Source organism: Mercenaria mercenaria, unplaced genomic scaffold (genome assembly GCF_021730395.1).
Source record: "Mercenaria mercenaria strain notata unplaced genomic scaffold, MADL_Memer_1 contig_3694, whole genome shotgun sequence".
Classification (NCBI taxonomy): Eukaryota; Metazoa; Mollusca; class Bivalvia; order Venerida; family Veneridae; genus Mercenaria; species Mercenaria mercenaria.
The window spans coordinates 26188-50266 of record NW_026461857.1 but is presented as its reverse complement, the minus strand read 5'-3'; the positions used below and the strand labels follow the sequence as shown (position 1 = coordinate 50266).

The window sequence follows — 24079 nt, the reverse complement described above, 5'->3', positions numbered from 1 at the left end:
TGAGATTGGATGTTACAAGAGTTGCGTCTTGATGACTGCGCTATGCCTGTCGTTGAGGCGCAGCACATGTTGTAACATCCTATAGAGCTGACGTAAAGGCGCATATCTCGTTGTTACAGAGTTTAAATAGGGTGAATGCATTATACACAACAGGTTTGTTCAGGAATACATTCTCCGTTGAAACTGAAAGTTGTTTGATTTGTCAATGTACATGTAGGTCCCATCAAGAACTAATATCACTCTAAACTCGTATATAGTGAAAAACTGGCACGGTTTACTAACAAAAATTACCGTTTTCAATGACCCATGTATCTTGGGTCTTATAACTTAGTCATCACTGTTTTGTTAAAGATATCAGTTTTAGCTAGTCAACGTTTACTTGGCGCGATATAGGTTAGTTTAAACAATATTTTATTTTTGAAGCAACATACACATAACATGTACAACAAATTTTTACATGTCAAATACATGGATTGGAAAACAAGCTGATAGGTTGTTTTACGCTATGATAACGTAACGTCATATCCGTATTATTATTATCAAGAAAGCAATGAACATGGTCGAAATGTGATGTGATCATCTAAGAACATTCATATTTGATAAAGAATAAAGCCGAAATGTTGTATAAAACTGAGTTGTTTATTATTAATGGATATCACAAATCCCTTTGGATTTTGTAATTATTTATTAACTATTGAATTTATATGTTTCGCACCGAGGGTGGACTAAAGAGTTTTTGTCGGGATGTAGACTGTCGTGGGACATACTCTTCATCTGAATCATTGTTACACTTGCTTGCTGATGCAGATGGCGGGATGTTGCCTTTCTGTACATTTCTATGGAACTTCATCCTACATGCACCACATACTATATCAATTTCCGATTGGTAGATACCAAGCTGTTTCTGGAGATATTTCTTGATAGGAATGCTCACAGGGCGTATATCACTTGGCTTTTCGCGCCTTTTACATACCAAACACTGGTATTGTTTTACCATGGCCAATAACCGCATTAAATGCCTTCAGGAAAAAAAAAGTCTGAAATTATACAAGAAACAGTTTAAGAAAAACGTTAGTCGAGGATTTGATCCTTGAGCCTTTAGTACATGAAGCGGGCGCTCTACCACTGATTCACATGGACTACTGACAGGTCCGCGTGTGAAATTAATATATATTTTAAATTGGCTTTACCTATGCTATAGCAACCGTCTGTCGTTTCTGACGGAAAAACAATTTGCATGCATTTTTATATGGTGTTCGTTATTGGGGTATACAATTTATGACACACTGTAAGATATTTTATACAGTCGAGTCCACTTAATACGAACTCGCTTGATACGAATTTTCGGATAAAACGAACAAAGTTCGAATTCCCCGACCGAGCCCTTCTATTTCCTTTGTAAAATTATTTCGGTTATAGCGAAATCTCTTCATACGAATAATCGATACAAACACATTTTGAAAGTTCCAATTAGCTTAAATGTTATTACTTTCCATCTTTTAATACGACTTAATTTTAGAAGTCAGCGGTCATTTCGCCCTTGTTACGACTGACTATTTAATAGTTTGAAGTGTACAATGCTGATATTTAATCGAAGTAAAAAAAATAGTATTGCCAACATTGTACCACGTGGTAATTAGACAATTGAGTACTTCACGCTTATTCAAAAACAAGTGCTCGGTCGTTTGTTATCTTGTCAATATAAAACAATTTAATTAATTGACAGGTCAAGATTTAAAGAGTTGTAAATAATTTTAAACACATTATTGACCTTCTATTGTGGATACAGGTAGGTCGTGTCTTACAAAAGATTATATAATACAAGCTTCATGATAGAAATAATGTTGGCGGTGGATATTATTTGGCCCTCTAGTCCTCAACCGCACATTGCAGTTTAAATGCATACAGTTTTACGTGTTAAAGTATGACTTGTCTGAAGTCATTGAACCCTTCAAAGGTAATTTTAAATACTGATTGGGGAGCCGATCGCAAGCTATTTGTTAAGACTTTATAGAGTTGTAATTAAATTTAATTTAAACTAGATAACGGGTGTGTGTTTATGGTTCAGCAAGAAAGTCTTATTTACAAATGTTAGATACCATCCAAAATCAAAATCTTCGTATTGCTCTTTGTGCATTCCGAATAGAGCCAGTTGAAAGCTTGTATGCTGAAATAAACGAATCCTCTCTTTACACAGGCCGAGAAAAACTCATTGCAATATGCTTTGAGAGTGGCTGCAAACAATCTAATCCTGCTTACAAAATCATTTTTAACCTCAAGTACATGTACTTCGATTCGTATGAGAAAAATAAAAACCAACAAAAATCAAACCGTTTTGATATCGCATAAAATCTTCTATGAATGAAACTGACTTTGCGTTCGATGGTATTAAACAAAGTTCAGTTCCAGATACACCCCCGTGGACCCTTTATTCCGCTACAGTGCTTTTCGATACGAAAACTGCCTTTAGAAAGTCTGAAAAAGAAACTATTTAAGTCCAAATATAATGAAATCAAGTCTATACTGGAATTTGCACAGACGGTTCAAAAGACGAATCAAGGGTTGGGTTTGCTGCTGTCAGCCACCTTCATCAATCAAAATTACGTTTACCAAATAATGCAACAATATTTTCAGCCGAGGCAAAATCTATTGATTTAGCCTTAAATTTTATATCAAAATATAGTGAAGAAAAATTTATGATCTTTTCCGACTCGCTTTCTGTTTAACAGTCAATTTATAACCGAATATGGAAAATCATTCAAAACATTCTTCTCTGGATTCATGAACTATATTTAAAAATGTCAATCATATTTTGTTGGATTCCCGGTCATGTTGGTATTAATGGATATGAGGATGCTGATACTGCAGCAAAGAAATCCCTTTCACTATCACAATCTAATTTGAAATTACCACATACGGATTTAGGTCAATTATAAACAAATACTTTTTTATCTAAATGGCAATCGTCATTGACCAATGCTTCATTCAATAAACTTCATGATATTAAACCAACTCTAAGATAAGGGAATGACACTAAGGAAGCAGATCTGTTTGCAAGGATCAAGTTGTTTTTACTCGTTGTCGAATAGGTAATACTCGTTTGGCTCATTCCTATCTTTTGAATAAAGGAGGTGTACCATGTCAAACGCCGCTAACTATTAAACATGTTTTAATCGACTGTGTGGACTTTCCTCTACAGTGAAGTAAATACACTGACGTTCGATCTTCGAAAGAGTTATTTGAAAAAGTGTCAGTCGGAAATATTTCATCGTTTTAAAGCAGATAGAAATTTATCAAAAAATCTGAACTTTTCAACATTTCATATTTTTATTCACGTCTTTTGCAATATTGATATGTTTGCAGCTGAGATTTTAACACATACGTATATAAATTTTTACATAAATGATTTTAGACATGCTTTACATTTTTACATAAGTGATTAAATGTATACTTTTCTTAGTGTTTTCAATATAACTTCTTCTCAGTGATATATGACCTTTTTGTGTCGATTCGCCGTAAACCCCAACTCACTCACTCACTCACTCACTCACTCGCACTTTACTTGGCAAATTCGCATAGGTCCACTTCTAGGATTGCATTTATATGTTTAAAGAACATTTTTATAATTTACATTTCTTGCCTTCTGTTGCCTTTGCGTATGTTAGGGGTTCACGTGGCGGGGACAACTGTTATTTACATTTTCCTGTGCTTGGTTTACGTTTGGGGAGGCTACGTGGCTTTCCCGGCTTGTTTTCTCTATATTCGCCGCTTCCTGTTGTTCTTTCATTTTTGGCGCTTTTGGTCAATTTAAATTAATGTATGATGAAACACTATGGAGCATATACAACCGTTTCATAAATGTTTTGTGCTTTGTATGAAACACATTGATTAGGCATAGGAAATAGAGTTCATTTACAAAAGTGCTTCTATTTGATAGTTTGATACAAGCAACATTGTATTACCGGAGTATCTAGGTTTGTGTAAACATGATATTCGCAAATCTGTCAATTATCTGACGAAGACATAAAGGTCGAAACTAGTCAAGAATGTGTTGTCTTGGTAATTTTAAATCCTTTTGATCAATTATATTGTGAAATAGAGAGTCTCGGTCATGGCCTTACGGTAATGTTTTAGTTTCGCTTTTTGAAACGTGCTAATATAGTGGCAAATTTAAAACGGAAACAATGTCATTAAAGGGAATGCTTACAGTCTTTCATCATTATTGACCTCTTGCTGCATCGAACTTATCGCAGACCGGATATCGTGAACAACAAATTTACTCTGTTTTAAGTATAAATGAATCCAAGGCCTGAATTTCAAATTATATTAAATTACAGATTCATGTTCATTTTGTAAACAAGCATTAAATATACATAGTATTTGTGGCAGAATTTCGAAAAATGTTTTGTATCATACGGTTGAGGATATTATTCACATCTCTGTTAATATTTTCATTATATTATTTTTGTTTCCAGGGGGTACATTCTCCTTCTTGAACTTCACTCTAAAGCTAACTAGAAAACCTGCAGCATATGGATCCATGTATTTCGCTTCCTACCCATTGTATTTTACCGTTGCCTTGACTTCTTTTGGATTCAAAGATCAAATAGGTGTACGAATCACCCTCTGCACTTCTGGAATATCCGCATCTGTACTACAATGGATAGCCATCTATTCAAGACTTCCTCCTGTTTGGTACCTTACGTTTTTAGATCGCTGGAGCTTCATCCATATTGTTATCATTGGAATTATGCTAGTATATCATTCACTTTGGTATATGTTATTACATCAGGTACCTGTATTTAAACTTTGATATTGTCAATGATTACTGGTTAGGAGCCGTTTTCCCGACACATTTTCATATTTCGGCTCCATTATTCCCTAAACAAATATTTGATCTAAATGAAGATCAGACTGCGCAAACTTCAGCTCCTTCCACATCCGATGCTGTAATCAGCATCGCGTTGTGACGTACAATATTGGTTCCATGGGGCCTCAAATGGGGTCACTAAAATGAGATATTTTTCCCGTCAGGTAAACCAGTTTCCAAACAAATATTTTGACAGTGTTTTATTGTTAATTTGATATCAAAATAAGTAATTAAACTATTTCTACACATTTCTTTATCATTCATCTCTTCAAAATTGCGAACAAAACGTAACTCGATTTTCGTCTTATACGAATTCTTGATAATTCCAATAGATATAGAATAAAATTAGTGCAAAGGCCTGCATCTTACGTAACTTTTAACGTTAAATTAAAAGTAGAACATGTTATCAGCAGACAATCATTATGTAGTTTGATTATTTCTTCCCCACTTGATACCTCGGCTACACATTTCTTTATCATTCATCTCTTCAAAATTGCGCACGAAACGTAACTCGACTTTCAATAGCAGCTACGAAAGCAAACCGAGGTTGACTATAAAAAACTCGACTTTCGTCTTATACGAATTCTTGATAATTCCAATAGATATAGAATAAAATTAGTGCAAAAATCGACAGGCCTGCATCTTACGTAACTTTTAGCGTTAAATTAAAAGTAGAACATGTTATCAGCAGACAATCATTATGTAGTTTGATTATTTCTTCCCCACTTGATACCTCGGCATGTGTGAACTACTGCGCGTGCGCAATGCTATCTTCATGCCCCGTTAAGACAGAAAGTTGTTTTGTCAACGCATGTGAGTTATTATCAAAAACCAAAACATTATACAGCTTTATAAAATAGTGGTTTGCTGTAGACATGAAGAACAAACATCTAAATGATCTAGACGAAACAATTACATGAATTACAACGAAATAAAGCGGATATTACATGTGTCCAGAAACTAGTCCTGTCCGGAAAATGGTTCCAAACCAGTATACAGTAAATATTCGCTCCGTATTTTCTTACATCTGTAATATTTCTCTATAGATTTATCACATCGGAATACAAATCATCATAACTAGCTTTGATTTGTTTACTTAAAGTCGAGTCTACATCTAAATTGATTGTGTATATCGTATCAAAATGATAATTTAGTGTGTTACGGGAATATTTACTTTACATTAAAACACCTGTGCCTGTAGTATACGTAGAAAAGGACTTATTAGAAAGATCCTCAAGAAGTATATTATGCAACGCAGCAATTTGTATGGTTACTTATGTTCATTATTTGCACGGCTCGTTATTTACACGACCTTAAACCAGGTGTATAATAAAAGTGGCATCACTGGTTTTTAACTGATCTATAGAGAACGGTGTAGCTGGCCCCCTTCCCAAGAAAAATAAAATCTTCCGGTGAGCATATAATTTGGCCGACTTAAATTAAAACATAAAATGTTTGAATCAGTATGCCCGTTCCTCTCCCAACAACCCTTCCTAGAAAGTCTAATTTTAAACCGTCTCTGGGGACAGCTATGTAATGAATCATTTTTATACAGTTTAATCTATATAAGTATTATGCTTTCCTTAGACTACTTGTAAATGTAACCTGTATTTTTTTCTAGCATACTTTTATATGATCACAATAGCTCTATAAGAAGATCTTTTGACTCACATCATAATACACATAACAGTGGGCAGCCAATTCAGATAATAGCAGACTTGCTTTGATTGAATCTCTTCATGAAAGGTAATGAAATAAGCTACTCCTTTTACAACCGCATCTACTCTCCCCGCGCCCCGTCAGAAACGACTCTATTGGACGCATATTTATCCTGTATCTAAAATAATTTAAAACTGAAATTTTAAACATTATGGTTTCAACAATATCCATTTTTCTGTTTCAGTCTCGAAAGGAACAAGATCAGGTACGGATAATTTATAGATTGTATGAAGTCCATTGTCGCTTTCTCAAACAAATCCAACCATTGCTCTTTTTCTTAGCAAATATGACAAACTTCAATGGCAAAGCACATATGAATATCAACAATATTATTAAATTTTCCGGAGACTTACATAAAAAGTGAGATGACACCTTTGTAATTTAAATTGAAATAATAATCTCAGTTCTGATAAATAATTGTCGACTGGTTAACTATATATATATGCATTAATTGACAATATATGCACGTGTATACACATCCAATATCCGTTCGTTTTTCGTTTGAATAAGTATTTCAAATGCTATAACTCATTGTGTAAATATAGAGATCTCAATACACACAGAGGTACCTGGGTTTTATTTTCTTGCAATAATTTGTATAGATTTAAGATTTAAATGTTCGTGTATTTATAAATGCAGGTCTGCCATAAACTTGAAAATATGAAATTAAGCAAATACATGTGCATGTGTTAGTAAAATATTTGACATAGATTGTTTCAATACTGACTAGATAACAGATCGTTTCTTCTTTTTAAAGAGTAATAGCTAAATTTCTGATTTATGTCTCACTTGTACAAGACATAAGATATACGACGGGTTTGTAGAATAATGCGCTGGTATATGTTTCTCGCAAAGATCATTATAAAAAGGACATATTAACAAAAAATGTAACCCATCCTCTACAGTGCATTCACAGTTAAAGCAAAATCGATTTTCCGCTGGAATATTATAGTATCTCCCTTGATCTATCATAAGACCTAAATGCAGCTAAACGATTTCTATATTTAATAATATCGACACAGGCTATATAGTTTTCTTTTCCATGTTGTAATTTAAAACCTTTGTAGTAAGACAATTTAACACTATTGCAACATTGATTTCTCCCATTTTGTAAATATTGATCCTTCAGCCTTTGAACATATTCAGTTAAAACAATAGGTGGTTTCCGACATAATGTGCTGCCCATATATACCCAAAACCATTTTTGTTAAGATTCTTCCCAGTTTTCATATCCCAGTCTAGCAAAGTGTAGAAGCATATTATAACATAGTTTTATATATCTATTATTGCCAGTTTTTAGTAGATGTACATAGGAAAACGCCCTAGATCATCAATTTCTGCATTGTTACATGATCCTATGCTTATCCTACAACCATAGATATGTACATTCTTGCAACAAACTGCGTCTGATAATCCCCATATTCTGCCCCATATAACGTTATAGGCATAACTTTCATATCAAAGATTAAAAAAAAAACTTTGGCATGGTATATACGGTAAATTGTTAAATGAGTTAAAAAGTTGATTTAAGACCTTTTAGGCTTTAACACACGTATGCTCAGACATCTTGTATAGCGACAATCTGTTTGTAAAATGTACACCCACATAGGTAAATGAATTAACAGCCTCGATATAAAGTTCATCATATTTCCATTTTTTCACGTCTAGTCAGTGCACCGCCTCTCTTAAAAACTACAATTTTGTGTTTAGCTACATTTGCCGATAGTTTATATGTATTACAAAAGTTTTCTAAATTATTAAGTAGTCCAATATATAGTATCAGCTTAAAGTGCAACATCATCCGCAAATATTAAGCAGAAATATTTCGGTAATATCAGGAAATAATTGAATACCTCTCAAACCGCTTTTAAAATTACATGTATATCATTTAATTCGTTTATAAAAAGAGAAAATGATATTGGGCGCAAACTACATCCTTGACGTAATCCGATTGGGCAATAAAATATGTCAGCATGCCCATATTTAGTTCTTACTACAGTGTTAACTATGCTATAAATTGCAAATACTCTGATGAATCTATATGATTAAATATAATTAATATAGTTTTATTTGATTATCTTGTAATACTTTGTTTCCATGTCATCTGCCCGTCTACGGCTGAGCACCTGACCCTAAATCTGCGCGATCACGCCCTAGATAGGTATACGAGTCAGCTCCGTATATTTCCGGGAGATATTTACTATAAATAGAACATGAAGTAACTTTCAGTATGACAGTCTTAAAATAGATTTATAACGATCGTTTCTATTTATAACATTGTGAAGACATTTTTAAAATAGAAAGATGATGTCATTCTAAAAATAGAATTCAAAATGGCCGCTGCCTATGACGTCATAGATCCAAATAAATTATACGTTTTAAGTTAAGGACCACCTGCTTTTTATAAAATAATCTGATCAAAGAAGTGTAATACAACAAAACTGCATTAAGCTATTTCCTGTACTTAAGTGAACTACTCAATGCAAAGTGCATATCTGTATCTATGCTTATAAGTAAAATTTAAAAAAAATGAAAAGCGAAGAAAATGTGTTTCGTCTTCTCAACATTTGACTTCCATGTTCTGATAAAACAAAATGAATTTCATTTAAACAAAAAGGTACTAAATTTGGCTCAATGTGAATCCACATACCCTTAACTGAGAAGTTCAAATGATCGGCCCCTTAAACATTTTGGGTTGCCTTTATTTGAAGTTTCCTTAGTCATACCTCGTAATTTTAAGAACGGTTTTAGAATCGCTTTAGTTAATTTAGGAAGAGTAATAAAGACATTTTAGACATTAACATATTGGTGTTCAAATGCTGTACAAACTTGTAACACCTGTGCAAACTCGTTTGACTTAAGTATTAAACACTTTTACTTTTAATTTACAATTCCTACCAAATAAAAGTACTTGACATTTCTTACCTAGTTTGAGGAGCGTTTGATTAAATCCCTCAAACATACTGTACCTACATCTACACTTTAGCAATTGAATGTTTGCACGGCCTGTACACACTGGCTCCATCTCTGTACGGCGATGAGTTGAAAAAAAAAGAGCCAGTGATATTCCGAGGCGGATCTAATGACCGGAACTTTACGAGATATGTAAACAAAGAAAGAAGGTGAGTTTATTTTTTTACTTTCTGTAACAAATTAAAGAGCGGGCAATTCAGTTTAATTCAGAAATGGTTATACTGTTATGTATATAGGTCGATCTGCAGAGCGAATGCGTTTCGTGATGTGAGAACTTTTGATTAGGGCCGGTTTAAACCGAAACCTGGCATTGTCTATTTATCATATACATACTAATGAAATACTGGAAAATATTGATGAAATATAATTTCCACTTTTTTTTATTTTTCACTTCAGTGAAACATGTTTGCCTATATTTTCACTGCACTGAAACATTTTTTCTATATTTTCACTGGCTTTCCGGAACTACTTTGGTATTTTCCTGGGCAGTTACTTTGGTAGATCTACCATTTGAAGGAGAAAACAAAAACTGTATATGGATAGTGAAGCAAACTATTTCAAGTAAAAATATAGAATTTACAATGATCGACGTGCGCCTACTATACCGGTATATGTACGAGTAAACGACATTTAACCTTACGCGAAGGACATTACTCGGGAGAACTTTGAGAAACGCCAGAAAAGAAAACCACAACAATATGTCGAAATTAACGGAAACTGCGTGTTGTACGCAACTCGTACAACTTCACTTTCATCTGCGGATGCTGTAAAGTTAACGTTTTTTTTGTTTCTTTCTAAAATAAAACTAAATTTCGGCTGTACGGAAAATGCATCGTTGTTGTTGTCGCTCGTTCTGTAAACAAAAGACGTTTTAAATCATTTGTGAATATAATAAACAGAAAATTCAAGTTTTGGCATGAATAAAATAAAAACCATATTCATGCAAAAAAAAAACTTGAATATCCTCTATATATTTCCGCCTTATTTACACAAGGGAGAGATTTCAAAGTCATCCTACGGATGTTGTTGAAAAGAATGTCTTATTATGCCCCCCTTCGAAGAAGGAGGGGTATATTGTTTTTCAGATGTCGGTCGGTCTGTCGGACGGTGTGTCGGTAGGTCGGTCGGTCGGAATGTAAGAACGCTTAGGCCTAGGGTCATGAAAGTTTATAGGGAGGTTGGTCGTGACCAGCAGATGACCCCTATTGGTTTTGAAGTTAGTATGACAAAGGTCACGGACACAGTGACCAGGAACAGGAAAATGGTTTCCGGGCAATAACTCAAGAACGCTTGGGCCTAATGTCAGGAAAATTGATACTGAGGTTGATCATGACCAGCAGATGACTCCTATTGATTTTGAGGTCATTAGGTCAAAGGTCAAGGTCACATTGGCCAGGAACAGTTAAACAGTTTCTGATCTTTTTGTCCAAAACCACAGGGCCTAGGGCTTTTATATTTGGTATGTATCAAAATCTAGTAGTCTTCTACCAAGATTGTTCAGGTTATTTCCCTGGGGTCAAATATGGCCCCACCTAGGGGTCATATGGTTTATATAGAATTATATAGGAAAAAACTTTGAAAAACCTCTTGTCCAAAACCACAGGGCCAAGGGCTTTGATATTTTGTATATGACATCATCTAGTGGTCCTCTACTAAGATTGTTCAAATTATTCCCCAAGGGTCAAATATGGCCTCGCCCTGGGGGTCACATGGTTTATATAGACTTTTATAGGGAAAAACTTTGAAAATCTTCTTGACCAAACCACAAAGACTAGGGCTTTGATAGTTGTAATGTAGCATCATCTAGTGGTTCTCTACCAAGTTTGTTCAAATTATCCCTCTAGGGTCAAATATGGCCCCTCCCTGGGGGTCACATGGTTCATAAAGACTTATATAGGCAAAAAACTTGGAATCTTCATGTCCATAACCTACATCATTCAGATTTGGACCACATGTATAGTTTTGAGTGGCAAGATGAAGCTTGACATTAGTTGACCTTGATTTTGACCTAGTGACCTACTTTCACATTTCTGTAGCTACAGCCTTAAAAATTTGGACCACATGCATAGGTTTATGTACCGAAACAAAATTTGACATTGTTATTGACCAAGTGTCCTACTTTCACATTTTTGAAGCTACAGACTTCAAATTTTGACCACATGCTTAGTTTTGTGTTCCGAAATAAAATATGACCTTGATTTTGATCTAGTGACCTTTTTTCACATTTCTCAAGCTACAGCCTTCAAATTTGAACCACAAGCATAGTTTTGTGTACCGAAATGAACTTTGATCTTGAGATTGACCTAGTGACCTACTTCCACATTTCTGAAGGTACAGGCTTCAAATTTGGACCACGCGCACAGTTTTGTGTTTCGAAGTAAAATTTGACCTTGATTTTGACCTAGTAACCTTCTTTCACATTTCTCAAGCTACAGCCTTCAAATTTGAACCACATGCTTAGTTTTGTGTTCCGAAATAAAATATGACCTTGATTTTGACCTAGTGACCTTTTTTTCACATTTCTCAAGCTACAGCCTTCAAATTTGAACCACAAGCATAGTTTTGTGTACCGAAATGAACTCTTGATCTTGAGATTGACCTAGTGACCTATTTTCACATTTCTGAAGGTACAGGCTTCAAATTTGGACCACGCGCACAGTTTTTTGTGTTTCGAAATAAAATTTGACCTTGATTTTGACCTAGTGACCTTTTTTCACATTTCTCAAGCTACAGCCTTCAAATTTGAACCACATGCATAGTTTTGTGTACCAAAATGAACTTTGATCTTGAGATTGACCTAGTGGCCTACTTTCACATTTCTGAAGCTACAGCTTCAAATTTTGACCGCATGCATATTTTTGTGTTCTGACTTGAAATTTGACATTGAATTTTACCTATTACCTACTTTCACATTTCTGAAGGTACAGGCTCCAAATTTGAAGCACATGCATAGTTCTGTCTACCGAAATGAACTTTGACCTTGAAATTGATCTAGTGAGCTACTTTCACATTTCTCAAGCCACAGCTTTCAAATTTGGACCACATACACATTGTTTTGTACCGATATGAAATTTGACCTTCATTTTGACCTTGAGCTAGTCTTGAAATTTAAAACATTCAAAAATGGCTCAGTGGTGGGCGCCAAGATCACTCTGATCTCTTGTTAGGTTAAAGGTCAAGGTCAGATTGAACCAGAACGGTAGAACTTTTGTTTACAGTGAGCATATAATTTCTGTTCCTTGTGCAATTACTGAATGCATCAAGGGGGGCATTTCGTGTTCGACGAGCTCTTGTTACTATATAATCTACGTGATTTCTTAACGGGTTTCGCCGATTTATGTGTATTTTTGGTAAAGACAAGGAGCCAGCGGAGGAGGCGCTAAAAATTAAAGTGGGGGTCAATGCACATTTAATATCAGGGCGTATAACGCTTATAAGTTATTAGCAAACGGTCTGTTTTCTTCAAACTGTATTGAGATATATATGCTCCTCTTGTCTCTATTGTAACATGTGTAATGGCACTCGAACATTTATTTATTTTTTAATATAAGGGACTTTTCGTACGACAAAAGTCTTCATGACCAACAGACTTTAGAATTTTATTGAAGAGTGAAAACGTTCTGGCAATCGATACGATTACAAAGTTTGTTTATTCTCGGAATAACGCCTTAATTTTCAATTTGATATGTTGTGTGTTTAGTCACGCTCTTAAAGTTTTAAAAGTTTTAGTAAAAGTTTTACTGATGCACTTGTATAAAGGCTTGTTTCAATTAGGAATATTAAATAACGTTACTAAATTTTATAGCTAAAAGTTATTATCCCACATACTAGTATTTCTAAATTGTTTTGGTCTGATAAAAACGCAAATAAAATAGAACTCCATTGCCCAGGTCTTGAAGAAATCTTATGTTTAACATATGTTGTAAGTTTTACTTCACACCGATACAGTTCAAGACATATGGCAGTTTTCTAGCTTTAATTACTGAAGAAAACTCGAGATGGCTCTCTGGGCATATTTCAGGCATGGTTTGACGCCTTCCAAAATCCGGCTGGAAGAAGGCTTTCATGGCGATCTGAGCAAGGATCGAACCCACTGAGACAATAGCCAGTTGATTTGGTACTAACAATCTTAACAACTTGAACATGGGGGCACCTTGCTACCAGTTTGTTTGTAAAAAGTAAAACATCACTGAAAAATAGATTGTAAATATAACTTTTACATTTCTGAGCAATCTAATGTAAAATTCAATCAGTTCTTTAAAACTTTTATCAAAAATAAGAATCACTCGCAGAAGAAAAATATTTCTCTTGGTTTCGGGTTCGTAATACAGGTAGTAAATGTTTTACATATAACTGAGTACTCAATCACTAGGACAATTACATCCTTTAGAACTTCAGGTAAAAATAAAAATTAGCTAGACAAGGGAAAAAGAAAATGATTACAAAAGAGGACCAATCGCGAATAATTTTAGAGAATAGAGTAAAGTACCAAAGTATGACTTAGTAATGCTTAGCAAGTCATTTGTAACTAGAAACGACAATATTTATACTTATCAACATGTAAGTCAAACTGCCCCTAATCTCAGGAGTTTCATTCAAAACTGAAGACAACAAATACGAACTAAACATTTTAATCCCGTCAGTAAGTCGACATGCCAAGAAAATGTAAAACCAAAGATGAAATAGAGTAGATTTGAAGATTATTTCACTTCTACTTACATAGGTCTAACAATGTAGAGATATTTCCTATGATTTCAAATTATGAAACAAAACAAAATTAAAACGTTAACGTTGGTTATTTACAACCTTAGGAAGGCCATCATATTTTTATACAATCTCGCAAACACAAAAAATGACGTCAGATGACCTTCAGCTTTTCCCGGAAGTAAAGAAAATAAAAAGCACACAGGCTAAACCTGAAAAAGAAAGTCGCATTGGCATTTGGGCATTGGCCAATAACCAGGGTTCATCCCGTCTAAATGTAAGTGCGTTTTTGTTTGTTTGCTTTTTGTTTCTTTTGGTTGTTTTTTTTTTTTGCTTATGAGGAGTCAATTTTCAGCACCTTCTAACAATTTGAAAATACCTAGGTTTTAGCACGACATGTCAGTTTTTATCTATGAAAAACTATTTGCACTCGGAATAAACACAAATCCCAAAGGGGTCCGTAACGGAGCAAGGGTATATGGAAATTTTTGGATCTTCGTCAAATCGTTAGAAAAGGTCCTTTTTGATGTTGTCTGAAAGTGTCAGTATATGCTTTGGATGTATTTGGGAGCTACAAACCTAGACCTTTCAGAAATATTTTCTAAATTAAATAATATAATAAATGTTGATTCTTAGGAAGCGTGAAAGGGTCATCAGACGCTAATACGTTTTATTACGTTACGGCTGCTGAAAGGATATATAACATTTATGACCGTGTGTAATACTTTAGTCTTGATCTGATCATTTTGAAGCATTTTGTTTAGGTTTTTCTGAAACGTCTTTTTTATTTTTAATTTTGATATGCGCTTATATTCGAATATGCGCTTATTTACTAGATTTACAATATTCGAATTAGAAACGGCATGTTTTGGAGATATTTATCCACCTATTAAAATCAAAGGAATATTGTTTTGTCATTGTCCGTGTCCGTTTATCTGTCGTTCTGAAGCCATAGCAGCTGTGTATTCAAAAGTCATTGTGAATTTGAGTTAAATATGTTGTTATCGTTTGTATATACAGCTGTAGAACGACAGAGAAATGGACACAGGCAGCGTCAAAACTATTTCCCTCCAATTGTTATAGGGAATTAAATTAATTTCACAAAAGCATGACATTTTCAATATCTTTTAGAGCATGTGTAATACTTATGTTAGTGGCAACTGTTTTCATATTTCTTTATTAAAACTGTACTAGGCTACTGTAATGAACATGTCCATTAATAAGACTTTCAATAAAACTTATATGTGACTTTACATAATTATTCAAAATAAAAATAGTAATGTTAAGAGTAGATAAAATGTGTATACAAAACCACTGCCGCATAGTTTACACTACTGAGTTCAATTTCAAAATGTCATTGGCCATGATAACTGTTGTCAAATAGGAAATTCCCTTTACATTAAAATATCACATACAACTAATGACCCTTTGTTCGAGGGCTATTAAACATGTAACATTAAAGATAAGGAAAACAACCGTTAGGGGAAACGAAAAGCTTGCTGATAGTTTAAAAGAACATTGGTCCCCACTCTTGTTCTTAGCGCCTTCGCTGTCACGCTGGCTCCTCCTCTTAGTCATAAATACACACAGAAAGGTGAACCCCGTCGAAAAGATGCAATAAGACATTCTTTTCAACAAGATTCAAATGATGTCTTTGAAATATCTGATTTGTGTAAATAAGGCGAAATATATAGACATGTGTCCACTCTGTTTTGAACAGTCTAATTTCCAAACTTTCAAAAGTTCTCACGTCAAGAAATGCCTTCACTCTGCCAATCGATCTGCTTAAATAAAAGTGTAACCATTTCTTAGTAGAACAACATTGCCCTTTTTAAAATAAGGTCTAAAATTTGTTACTGAAAGGAAAAAGACACCCTCTTTCTTTGTTTACAATTCTCGTATAGTTTCGATCATTAGCGTTGCCTCGGAAGTATCACTGGCTCCTTTTTCAACTCACTTCCATAAAGAGAGGGAGTCAGTGTTTACAGGCTGTGGTTTGGTGGAAATCTTATAAATACGTTTCTTTTCTTAGCGAGATTTTGTCCGAGTAAAACGCGTACCTTGTGTTACTTTTAACATTTATTTTTTTGAAAAGTGCTACGAAATTCGTTAACTGGTTTTATTTAAAGTTGAATGTTTTTAATTTTTAGTTTGAGGACTTAATTAAGGAAGCGCAAGCTGAACAGATGAACGAAAGCAATTGTAAAACTCTGCCTGAATTCAATGAACTATTGTCAGACAGGTCTGCAAAGAAATTAACAACAGCTTTACAGAAAGAGAAGGAATATGCTGACGACCCGAACGAGTATTTCAAAACACACCTAAACCGTTTTGTAAGTTCCTGATATCTATTTAACGCTATCGTTGAAACTAAACATAATGATCGCTGCTCCTTAATTGGAAGTAATTATAAGCGACAGTTCATAATATATAAGTATACTTTAGGGACTTATCATAACTTAAACAACCTTTATTTAAAACGAAAATTGATAAGTGAAAACCGTTTGTCTACCTAAATTCTATCTCGGGTTTTTTAGTGCAGTGAAAAGGTAATCTATGCTACCTGCAAAACAGGATTACACAGTCATGTAATTGCTTTTTTCCATTTTTCTCATATGTTAAGACATGTGTTGTATACCTTGACGCTTTTCACTACGCATCAGTAAGAGAAATTAATACAGAAAATATTCCAGTTATCTAAAGCCATTTATTATTTGATCTTAATATATATGTCCTTTTAAATCAATGACCACTGACTAATTAAAGCTGTACCAAAATCCACAAGCTTTAATCAAACATGCGTTTACAATACATAAGAGGTAACATGTGAATAGGATGTACGGAAAGGGACGTCCGCCTTTACACACATTCTGCTGCATGACAATTAAATTATGACGTTTAAATTGTGTAATACAAGATTGTTAATATCCTGTGCCTTTTTGTTGTGTTTATATCTGCTGATGTTAGATTATTTTATGTTTAATGACATATATAACTTGTCCGTTTCGTGCTCGGTTGCATTTTGAAGTGATTACCCATCTACTCTAGCCATCATTGGATACATATCATTTTTTTATAATTTTTTTCTTTTTGATTTTCAGTTTAATGACATACTAAAAGAAGTGGAGCCTGAACTAAAAGACATACAAGATTACAAAACTCTGCCTAAATTCTTTGAACAATTTTCGGTCAAGGCAGCAAAGAAATTAAAAGAAGCTTTACTGAAAGAGACGAAATATGCTGACGACATGAACGAGTATTTCAAAAGACACCAATTCAGCTTTGTAAGTTCCTGATATGTATTTAAGTTACCGTCTACTAATTCAGTTCCCTTTTTTTTTATTTCGTATAAACAATAAAATCTTGTGACCTTATTTTCAGTACTTTATTTCAATGATATGAAAACTATATATGGTCATTTAGTATGACATGTCTTCTTATTAAAACTATTGACATGTTATATTACATATAAGAAAACTAATCTGTTCTGAAAAGCAACACCTTCTGAAAATGCTCCTATGTAAATAACCGTTCTCAAAGAATAAAACTAATACCTGGAAATTCACAATGAAAATAGTCTTGATCATTTCTCAATACGATAAGCAATAAAGCTAAGCCAGAAATATAACTGCCACATCCTTGTATGACTCATTATACCAGATTTCATCAACAGCATGAAACTACATTTTGGCTTACTTTTGAGTAGTCACTTCCTGTTTGGTGTAATCACTCTTTTAACGTTATCATTGAAATTGAATAATGATCCTGCTCCTTAATTATATGTAATTAATGGTGACAGGTCATGATTTATGCCTGCTGCTGCTGGATACGCTTGACTGATTCCATATTCTGTATGTGTTATGTTGAGACACAACCAACAAACACAGTGATATCAGTCAAGCGTATCCAGCAGCAGCAGCAGCAACAGCAGCGACAAAGTCACTGTGGTTGCTATTTTTATTTAAAACTCAACCCTATATAGCTCCTATTTTTGCTATAGAAAGTTCTCTACCGTAAAAGCTAGCTTTACAAATTTTATGTCTAACGAAAAAAACACAACAAGGATTAGTATCCAACATGGAAAGGCAAACACACAAGGAAAAAAACAAATAAAGGAACACAGTGGGACACCGCCTTGGAATGGTCAGTGGCAAAACCACCACTGGAGAGCTTAAACCGGTTTGCAATTAACCTCACCCTTACCACCCACCATGTTTCAAAGTCACAGGACAATGTAAAAGCTACCCCCGCCAGGTGAAACCCTAACATACGCAAAGGCAACAGAAGGCAAGCAAAATAAAACACAAAAATGCTCTTGTATATTATTTATAACAAGGGAAGCACCCTTAAAGGCTCGACGAAACAAGCCAGAAAACAAATATCAAAATAGCCCAGTCCTGGTGGGATTTGAGAAGTCTTTTGAGACGGCTTGTCCAGAAAGCGGGGAGCAGGGAGTTCAGGAAAATGCCTTCCATAGAAGGAACCAATCTGGGGATTGTCTACGGAGACAGTTTGTCGAGGTTTGTTTAGGAAAATGCCTTCTATAGGATGTCCAGGGGATGCCCTTCTCGGGGATTCATTTTAGACGACTTGTCCGGGGGAAGATTTTTCGAGGGTTTGTTTATGAAAAATGCCTTCTATAGGATGTCCAGGGGATGCCTTTCTCGGGGATTCATTTGAGACGACTTGTTCAGATGGGGGAGCAGGGAGTTCAAGAAAGTGCCTTCCATAGAGGGAACAAATCCGGGGGTTGTCTACGGTAACAGCTTGTCGAGGTTTGTTTAGGAAAATGCCTTATATAGGATGTCCAGGGGATGCCCTTCTCGGGGATTCATTTGAGACGACTTGTCCGGGGGAAGATTTTTCATAAACAATGCCTTCCATTGGCTGTCCAGAGGGTGCCCGTCCAGGAGGATTGGCGAGGTCTTTTAAAACGGCTTGTCCAGGGGACGTTTTTCCAGGAAAACGCCTTCCGCTGGTTGTCCTTGGGGAGCCCGTCTAGGAGGGTAATTCGCAACGGCTTGTCCAGAGGGGTGAATTTTCTTGAAATAATGTCTTCCATAGGTTGTTCAGGGGGTACTTTCTGTCAAATATTTTTGTCCAAGGGATGTCTTTCCTGCTTATTCCAGTCCAACCGTTTTAGGGATGTGTCCAATGGGGCTATCTGGGGGTGAAATGCCTTCCTAAGAGGGGAAGGGGTTGCGGATACTTTCTTGAACTGCCTAATCAAATTATTTGTTATAGTATATCTAGCTACACTTCCCAGCACTTAAATCATTGAAAACATATAGACCAGTTTCGCTCTAAGCCCTCGATATACTGTCTCCATAAATGAATATTTCTGAAGATTGAATCAATATTTCAATTATTGCACAAAATAGTCTTACTTACAAAAAATATATTTGTAGGAATATTCGAAATATTAAATTATTCAAATAAATATTATACAAGATAGGACAAAATATTAAAACTGTAGAATCCATATAAAATAAATATTTCTTTTATATTACAAAAAGTATTTTCCAGTTGAATAAAATTATTAAAACATTGAATAAAATATTGACGGTATTGAATAAACATCTATGTATATCAAACAAATAATTCTGTTCGAAATAAATATTGATGTGATTGAATAAATATATAAAAAATAAGCCATATTTATAAAATAGAAGTGGAATAAAACCACATTGCATTGACTGTTCAGAGGGTGCAGGACGAATAAACTGGCGCATATGTATCTCCATAAGTTTGAAGAGATGAAAAGTACATAGTCACCTAATCTAGCAATAATGTTTTAGCTGATGTGTCTCCAGATTGTTCCCAGATATTTAACATGGGATCATTTTCTTCGGCTCCAATAACTCTTTTACAGACAATGATCATGTGATTTTTGTTTCAGGTTTTTTACTTTAATGCAGGTAACTACAAATACATCTATAATATATATTACCTACTTGAAATTTGTAAACGTATTTTAGTTCCAAACCCGTTACAAAGCTGTCATAGGTATTTTGACTCACAAGATTGTTTTTGTTGGGTTTAACGTCACAAGAACACAATGGTAAGTTATATGGCGACTTTCTAACAGCTTTTGGAGATGATGGTAACGCCGACCGTAACTAAACTGAATGACTTCCTCATATAAGGGAATTCAATGCCTAAAGAGATGTTTCGAATCCACTGCTTTGAGGGGCAAGGGATTCGAGGTCAGTGACCTTTACCACTCGCCCAAGGAGGTCTCTCCCGCACATTATTGCATTGTCTTGTAAGTCTTATAGGTAAAGCTTATTATATATTCATTTTTGTTTCAGAGATATAAGAAAGAACGGGATCTTGGAACATCTAAAAAAGATAAATTAAAATTCCTTTCGAAAGCCGCTTTTAAGTCACAACCTCTTTATTATTTCAGCATATGTATTTGTTGTGATCATTCTGACATATATATTTTACAGCATTAAAAACAACACCATTTAAAAGTACGTTTCCACTCGAGCAACACAAACACACGCACGCGCACACACACACAGACACACACACACACACACTCTCTCTCTCTCTCTTCCGGACGCTGCAACTGCATAGGCAAGTGTAAAGAAACCTGTCTCAGTTATTTAGGACAAGAATAGTAATGTAATTGCATGGTGTAAGAAATAATACTCTTATCTTGAAATGTCTCTGTTTTAATTTGCGCGCGTTCAAGTACCATTAAATTACTAAAGGCAATTTAAAACACACTTAGCGGAAAACTTACACTTTTCAAAAGACAATACCATCTGTCACTGTGCTTACCGATCTGACTGTTAGGCGTTTCTCAGTCCCACTGGGTGTCTGCTATTGGCCTGTCTGTTACTCACGCGTAAAATACAACATTTCTTCCTTATTTTTGGAACGACTATATAGCGGCGGTTGGTATCAAATGAAAGGGTTTGACCAGCACTAATTATATTAAAAAAACTGTGCGGTCACTCCTGCGTACAATGCGTCGAAGTAAACTTAACCTGATCCTTACACTTTGATATCCAACATTGCAGTGAATGAACTCCCAGACTAAAGCATAATAAACAGCGTCAAAGCAATGTTGTGATATGTCCATATAATGAATAGCGTTTAACTTAAAGCAGTGTTCTGACTGGTTTGTCATACGACGCATTCTGATTGGTTACTCACAAAATCACACGCGTGTAACTCAAAAGTCAAACACTAACAACTCCTCCTCCTTCCCTACCTACTTTTAAGATATTCCAAATAATATGACTGGTTTGTTTTTCTGAATGACTATATGTCGTCTTTATTTTGAACCATGAAGTTAGGATATCTCTTAGGAAAGTGTTACCTTTTGTTTTATTCTCAATGTCTTTCGACGTCATATTACTTTCGAAAATAAGTTCATTTCCCATTTTATCTAATATTTTTTTCATAGAAACATTTCCATATACCTTTGTTTTCATCTGAAATAAGTCTTTTAAGCCAGCATGATAGAAGCTATGGAACACTGGATGTCTGTTAATTGTAGACCCCCTTTTTCCATACTCAGCTAATAGTAGATTATGTTTTATGTTCTCTGGCTTATTGTCCCATATGAATCTTTATATATACAATGTATATGTGTATTTATTTCTTCAATTGTAGTTATGGGTGGATTTTGTAGAACTGTAAAAGCATATACAAGTTTTGGCAACGCGAATATTTTAACAACTGTTACTTTACCTAGAAGTGTAAGTTTACGATGCTGCCATTGTTTTAGCCAATGTTTAAATTCTAAAAGTTTGGGCTCAAGGTTTAATCTATTATTTAGTTTAAACTTTGTGTAGAATGCCATTCCAAGAGTTTTGCACATTTTGATGTCCAAATAAAATTGTTATATTCTGAAAACACTTTGTTTGAGTTTTTTAATGTTCCTGCTCTTAAAACTATGGATTTTGATGAGTTAAGTTGGAGGCCGGATACACAACCAAATTCAGAGATGATTTTAATGAGGCTTTCAAAAGGTTGTTTTTTTCACCATTATTTATGTGTGTGTGGCGTTATCCGCAAACAATGTTTGTTTTAATTCAGTTTTGTTAATTGTGATTCCTTCTATGTTCTCGTCTTGCACAAATTTTCTGTGGATGATAGCGGACATCATTGTCTTACTCCATGCTAGATTGGGAAATTTTCTGATAAATAGCCATTGTTTATGATATAACTGTTTATTTTGTTGAACCAAAATTTAATACAATTAATAAGCCATTCTCCGAAGTTAAAATAATGTAAACATTTATACATAAAGTCGTGGTTAAGGCTGTCGAATGCTTTTTCATAATCTGAGAAGAATAGAATTCCGGGTAATTACTTTTTTTCAAGGTATTCCAGAATTTCTAATATAATACGTGCATTTTCTCCTATATATCGGCCTTTCATAAAACCGGTCTGTTCAGTAATTATTGTTAAAGGTAAGATCTTATTTATACTATTTGCGATGGCCTTAGTGGCTATTTTATAATCTACATTTAATAAGCTTATTGGGCGTCATTTATAATGTCGTTGTGTCCTTACCCTGTTTCGACAATAAGGTGATAATACCTTGTGTTCTTGAAGCTCTGTTAACTCACCGTTCAGAAAGGAGTAGTTTATAGATTTTAAATATAATACCTTTAAATCATTTCAGAACATTTTATAGAATTCCTTGATCAATCCTTCAGATCCAGGACTTTTATTATTTTGCATCGAAAGTAGTTCCTGTGAACATTCATATTCTGTTAGTTGGCCTTCACATTTATGGGATTCTTCGTTTGATAATTTATTTCCTAACTGATTAAAGAAAACAGTATTTGTAGGAATCTGATCTATTTTACTGCAGAGTTTTGTATAAAATTCTACTTCCTCGCTCAGAGGATTTTTTTCAAAATCTGTTATTTCACAACCGCTTACATTTAATTCAACTATATTCTTTTTTTTCTGAATGTCTTTTTTCAAGGTTGGCAAAGTATTTTGAATTTCCTGCAATGTTTAGTGCTTTTGCTCTTAAGATTTGACCGTTAGTTGTTTTTCATACAGGTCGTTTAATTTTTGTTTTGTTCTTTCTATATTTGCTTTTTTTAGTTCTAAAATAGCATCAAATTCTTTCATTTTATTTTCATTTGTTTTAATTTCTTTAACAAGTTTTGCTTCAGTTTTTTTCCTCATTTTTTCTTAAAGGTGGTGTATTTAATTGTTACATTTCTTACGTTTCCCTTTATCAGTTCCCATAGAGTGTTAGGATAAACTTCAACATTATATCTTATAATGTCTGATTGTAAAGAAATACTGTTTTATAACACTTTGGTAGTTGTCTTCTAGTAAAATGCTATTATTTACTTTAAAGTATCCTGGGCCACGTTTCATGTCTGAGAAATTAATGTTTAGATATGCTAATGCATGGTCAGTTTTATAACCTTGTGTTATTTCACAAGTTAACATTTTTTTAAGATTCCCATATTAGAAAGTAGTCGACTGGATATAGTTGGGATTGTACTGGAATGCCATGTATATTCTCATTTTGTTCATGTGTATGTCTCCATATATCTATTAGATGCAATTGCTGTTTTATATTTCTGAGTTTATGCCTACATTTAGTATGAGTATCTCTGTATTAAAGTCACCAGCTATAATAAAATTCTTATCATTATTTTCGTATAAATATGTTTCTAGTTGTATATAAAAAGCAACATCATTAGTATTTGGACCGTATATATATTTAAAAGTGTAAACTCTCTATCATCGATGTTTATATCTATTGCTATTAAACGGCCTTTTACCAGTATAGTTTGATATATCAAAACTTTTACTGGCATT

The 24079-nt window shown here is 34.3% G+C and overlaps 1 protein-coding gene across 1 annotated transcript; it reads left to right on the top strand.

Annotated features, from left to right (window-relative positions):
• The first annotated feature begins 4478 nt into the window (after positions 1 to 4478).
• Positions 4479 to 17896, top strand: LOC128553305 (uncharacterized). Its single transcript, XM_053534437.1, has 4 exons — positions 4479 to 4792; positions 6774 to 6794; positions 16417 to 16599; positions 17368 to 17896. Exons 1-4 carry the CDS (start codon positions 4541 to 4543, stop codon positions 17560 to 17562), a joined length of 651 nt encoding a protein of 216 aa, XP_053390412.1. The 5' UTR covers positions 4479 to 4540; the 3' UTR covers positions 17563 to 17896.
• Positions 17897 to 24079: the final 6183 nt, after the last annotated feature.